The following is a 5,783-nucleotide window of genomic DNA, read 5'->3' as shown; positions in this document are numbered from 1 at the left end:
TGTATAGTAAAAAGTATTTAATAAAACTTAATCCGAATGTATAGAACAATTCGTTTGGGTTTCGGTTCAAATCAATCAACATATTCAAAAGAGCTCTGCGATTTAGAGATTTACTTATTTTAGCTTCCATTTCCAGCCAAAAGAAAGTCTCAGCTTACGTTTCGATATCTTTTTACATATAATTTGCGAATACTTTCATCTTGCTGCACATTCAAGTCGATGGCGACTTCATCTTATTGTATACGATTATGATATTTGTTTTATATAGTTTTACAGATAATTTAAATTGACAACACAAGACGCACGCATAAAAAGAGGCGAATTGATGAAACAAAAAAAACATGGTTATAAAAATAAACTAAAAATAAAACTGAAAACATAAAAACGTTGCGATGCCCCCCGCCCACAAAAGGTGCTGCTTCTCTCCGTCTGTTGTCTCCTTCTCCACTTGCTCAATGGGTTGTTCCCCAGGCGCGCAACAACGTGAGAGCCTTGTTCAGATAGGCAGACCACTCCTCGCGCTCCTCCTTTGTGTCAGCGGACAGCAGATGACGTATGGTCGTTGTGCGTCCGTTGGGCACTATAATCAACGATTCCTTGTCCGACTCCCAATGCCGGACGCTCGCACTCCAGCAGCATTGTGTTGAGACGCGCACAAATGTCACGTGGCGCAAGGCTCACCTTTTGCGAGGTGCATGCATTTAAATCGATGCTGCCCATGGGTGCCTTCTTCTTCTCATCGTCTGGATACTTCCAGTAGTTGAGCGCCGAGCCATTCAGATAGCACCAGCGTCGATGCCAGGCGCCAAAGCCGGATATGTCCTCGAACATGGTCAGGAATCCCTTGTACTCCACACTCACCGACAACTCGCAGTTGACTTTCATGTGGACGGCGCCATCGAGTGGACTTACGCCCAGCACTTGCGTCAGTGTCCAACTGGTGCGCTGGATCTCACGCAGCGAGAAGATGGCGAAACCATATTGCACCAGCTGCGGTGTGCGCACCACATGCGGACCCGCTGGACTCTGCACCGGTGGCATGACCAAACGATTCTCGCCGCCCTTCTTTTTCGGTGTTTTATTGCCGCCCTTTTTTGTTCACATTAATGTGATACTTGAGCTCATGTGGCAGCTGATCCCGCTGCGCCACCATTCCGTAAATCTCCAGCGTAATCTGTGCAGCAATTCGAGAAGAAATTATATATTGAAATTAGTTGCTTCTATTTAAGTGATGACTGAGGACATACCCGGAAATCAGCGTAGACATTGTTCAATTGCAGCACATCGGGAAATTTGACAGAGAGCAGACCAGGCATAGTTGGCACCGTTTTGGTGGCCAGCACGTGCTCATTGTACTTCAGCAAGCAGACCAAATGATGTCCATTGTTGTTGCCCGTGGCCATTTTACGCACGTATTCCTGTCTGAGTGGTATTGTGATATCCTTGACGGTCAGCAAACCCTTCTCCTTGGGCGCACCCACGGGACGTATGCTGTTCTCCACACGCAAACGCTGCACCTCATCCAAACAGGCCTGGCGACGATGGGCTGTAAACATTAAATAACTTGCTTAGCATTGATTCAAATTAATTGGTTAAAGGGAAACTCACTTGCTAGCAGCAAATAGCGTTCGCCTTCCACGGACTCTGTGGAGCCAGAGAACTCCACGGTGGCAGCGCACAGATTGAGAGCCTGACTCGCTTGGCCAATGACCTGCTGCTGCTTGCACACTTCGCTAAGCAGCTTCTTGATCTTCTCCTGCGCCTGTGCTGCCTCATTCAATTCCCGAGCGCTCTGCAGCTCTTCATCCTCCTCGCTGCCATAATCATTGGCGATGGCAGCTGCCTCGCCATGCTGTGGTGAATCATACTCCAGCTTGTGCTTGGCATGACAATCGGCAGCGAGCGCTGAGCGCACCACCTGCTGCTCCCTGCAGATTTTGCGCATGGGCGTCGAGTTGGAGCTCTGTTGAAGTAAATAAAATAAGTTTGCTATTGGATAATATATATTTGTGATTACTTACATTAGCGGACTGCTGTTTGCGGTAGAAACTGACGGTGTGCACTAGTGTGACCAAATTATCGTTGTCCTGATTCACGCTCAACTCCGACTTAACGGGCTGTGCGCCATTCAACAGCGGTGTCTGCACATCCATCGCCTCGTGCTGCTCCTCAATAGCCTGGCATGCATTGCTCAAGCCAGCACCCGATATGCGACGAAACGAGAAGCTATTGGAGGCTGTGGTACCTTTGCTCTGCTTACGAAGAGAAAGGGAAATTAGCGGGAAGCTAATATAAGTTGCAACATCACATTACTTACGCCTAGGGACAAGTGGCTGGCATTGTGTTGATCATCGTCGCTGTCATCGTCTTCGTCCTGTGTGCTGCCATATTCATTGCCAAGCGCCTCGTCCAAATAGTCATCAATGCCACCCGAGACTTGCGACGAATTCATTGAGCTATCATGACTGTAGTAATGATCCTGCTCAGCATAGCGTACCTGAAGAGAGAGTGTGAAGAGAGAATTATCACCACCCGCTGCGATTCGAGTTTTCTACCTGCGACACTTACCTTTTTCCCCTGCTGCTGCGCTGCCTCATTGCGTTGCACAGTGTGCAATATGGCACGGCCAAGGCTGCCATTGCACATGCCTGCGCTGCTGTCCTCAGTCTGCGACTGATCCGCGTCCTCAACCGACTCATCATCCATGCAACTACAAGACAAAATGAAAGAGCAACATAGATTAGAGATTAGCTTAAACAGCGGCATATATTTTATGGTTTATATATTTTTTTTTGCTTGGGCCTCTAGAATGCTAAAGCTACGAGTCTTATACTGTGATTAGATTATGGTTAACGATTTACGGTTCTAAAGTCAGTCTCTTGGCTAAATGGAGAAGCAGTGCTATGGATATGTGTGTGAAGAGATGAGAATCTATTCTATGCAGAGCAGAAATAGCAGGCAGGAGTAGAATTTATCGGCGCACCTTTCGAGCTCCTCCTCGGTGTCATCGTTAACAGACGCTGTTGCCGTCGCACAGCAATTGTCGTCGCTGGAGTCCAGATCGGATAAGGCGGGATACAGGCGATCTGTATTTGATTTGCGTGCACGCTTCGACTCCTCGTCAATGACATCGCCAGCTGCAAAGATTGCAACACATTTTAGTAGCTAATAGTAGAAGCTTTACTGACTGATCTTACGTGATCGCCGCTTGCTGCTGGCGGCATTGGCCATGGGCGGTGGTGGCGGCGGTGGCATAGGACGCACCACACGACTAGCTGCGGCAGCTGCATATGGAGATGGAGCAGGTGGTGCAGTTGGTGCAACAACTATTGGCTCCACATTGAAGATCTCTTTCTGCTTATTGAAGCGATTCGCTATGATTTGCATATCCTCCTGTCGCTGCCTGTCAATGTCCTTGATGCGATTCTCAGCGCTGGATTGCGCCGAGGCCACCAAGGCGGCCACTTTGTCGCGCAGCTTGCTCTCTGGCTTGGGCTGTGGCTTCGCTGCAGGCTGACTGACATTAATTTGCGCTGCAGCGGTAACTGGATGCACTGCGGCAACGTGTACTACAAGATGAAAAAGAGGGAAAGTTCGACAACTAAACTAAGTTTATGGCTTCCGCTGCTGCTTACCCTTGGGCTCCTCGACTGCGGCACGTATCTGACTTATACTGGGCGCTTGGCCAATGGGCGCCTTGGGCAACATGGCCTTGGCATTGCTGGTCTCAAACAGTTTCATGCGCTCCTTCAGCGACAGCTCGCAGGGATCCTTCTGATTGCGTTGCGCTGCCTGCGACTGGCTGCCACCGGCCTTGTTCTCAAATATAGCAGCACGACCTGAAACCAAGCCGGACTTGACGTTGGCAACGGGCGCTGGAGCTGGCTTGTTGATGGGAGGCGCCACTTTAGCTGCATTGCCAAATACCTTGGCCACTTGGCTGACTGTCGTAGATTTCTCTGGAACTGGCGGCTTAGGCGCTGTGGTTGCTGCTGGTGCTGAAGTTACTTCTTCCTGCTTGGCATAATCATAGGTGTGTTTAATCGTTGACGACTCTCGACGCTGAAAACCTTGGGCCTCCAATGAGCTCAATACCTTTGGATCCCATTTCAATTGCTTCGTCTTGGCGGCGTTACTGGCATCAACTGCATCCGCTGTCGTCTTCTTCGGCTCTGCCACCGGTCGACTAGGCAAGTCGGGTTTGGGCGGTGGCACTGCATCCAGCAGCGGACGCTGCACATCATGATGCGCCGTATCATCCTCCCATTGATTGATGGTGTTTGCCAGCGCCGCCAGTTTGCCAAAACGTTGTTTGCCTTTACGTGGACTGCGCGCTGTTAGCTCCTCATCATCGTCGCCAGCATGGAACTGCGCCTCAGTGCGATGTATGGGCGAGCTCAAATCGTCCGTGTTGGAGTACAAAGCACCCATGCGTTGCAGCCGATTGCGTGAAGTGTCTCGAAGACGTGCTAGCGGTTGATTCACAGGAACCGACTGAGTCTCACTGTTGGAGGTGAGGGCTTGCTTCTCCTGTGCTTCCACATCGTCGTCCTGGTCGTCATCCTCATCGGTCATGTCCTGCTCTTGTATCTCAACTTGTACCTAAAAAGAAGAAGCGACGCAGCGCGCGTAAAATGTAGACAGACATGTGAGACAACGAAATAAAGCGAAAACAAAGACGTGGAAAAAACACCACCGAAAATGCAAAAACGGAAAAGAGGAAGGGAGAAGAGCGGGTGCTGCTTGCAACAAAAACTTACCCCAATTGGCTGCGCCGTGGTTATGTTTATCTCAATTCCCATTTCCATATTCTCCTTGTTGACAGCAGCATAATGACGAAGGGGCTTCGATGGCGATGCCTCCAGTGTTGCCTTCTCTAGGATAACAATTTTGTTGTTGCCGCTGTTATTGCTGCTACCGCTGTTAACAGACATTGGCGCTGTCGCCGTCGCTGATGACGCTGGCTTTGCTGCTACCGTCGAAGCTGGCGTCGGCGTCGTCAAGCTGCATTCCGACAGCGGAAATTTGCTGGCATTGCTGATGCCCAGGGCGCGACTGCGCTGTTCGGCCTTCTCGAGCATGCGCTGCAAATAATGAAAATGCAATATGTTTTTCATTGCATTTGAACAATGCATTTCATTGTTTCACACAATTATTGCGCGCTGTACTTTACCTGAGTGAAGGGATCCATTGTTGTTGTTGTGGCTCTCGACTGTTCTTGCAAATACTTGTGAAAATGCTAATTGAGCGCGCACTTCTTACAAATAATATTAAACACACTTGCACTTTCACTAATACACTATTGAGTCGTATATTTTCTATTTAAATTCACTTTACCAACGATTATTTAGCACTTTTCACGAATCCTTTGTCATTCGAAATTGTGCGCGTCTCTTCTTTTTCGCTCATTCGCGACGTTGAAATTTTAAATGATGAAGCGTCGGTATGCATTCGATATTGCGATAGAGTTACCATTGCACCCCAAACAGCAACTATCGATTAACTGCTGTTAGACGATATAAATGCACATTTAACATTTCTGTTATTAAAAGCAATATACAAAATTCTTTGTTATTTTTGCAAATTAGATACATTTAATTAAGATTCATTGTTAAAAAATACTAAATCTTATAATTTATAATTTATTTGCATTTTTTTTTTAGCACAAACTAAAGGAAATCAGTGAATAATGCACAAATTCAAACTTAACAGTCAGTTCTGGCTGCAAACTGTGAATGCTAGCCGTAACAGCATTTTAACATCGATAATAATACCGATTGCCA

The 5,783-nt window shown here is 47.8% G+C and overlaps 1 protein-coding gene across 1 annotated transcript; it reads right to left on the bottom strand.

The window, feature by feature from the left end:
* Window positions 1-93: 93 nt before the first annotated feature.
* LOC132788797 (anillin) lies at window positions 94-5,430 on the bottom strand. Its single transcript, XM_060796383.1, is given in 13 exon segments — window positions 94-608; window positions 610-1,095; window positions 1,097-1,174; window positions 1,248-1,546; window positions 1,609-1,963; window positions 2,022-2,252; window positions 2,318-2,497; window positions 2,569-2,710; window positions 2,984-3,137; window positions 3,198-3,569; window positions 3,636-4,602; window positions 4,761-5,084; window positions 5,174-5,430. Coding segments are annotated over 13 exon segments (3,762 nt in total). The 5' UTR covers window positions 5,192-5,430; the 3' UTR covers window positions 94-452.
* Between the last annotated feature and the right edge of the window lie 353 nt (window positions 5,431-5,783).

This window comes from Drosophila nasuta, chromosome 3 (assembly GCF_023558535.2).
Source record: "Drosophila nasuta strain 15112-1781.00 chromosome 3, ASM2355853v1, whole genome shotgun sequence".
NCBI classification, from domain to species: domain Eukaryota; kingdom Metazoa; phylum Arthropoda; class Insecta; order Diptera; family Drosophilidae; genus Drosophila; species Drosophila nasuta.
The sequence above is the reverse complement of the archived record's forward strand: the minus strand, read 5'-3'. Positions and strand labels throughout refer to the sequence as shown.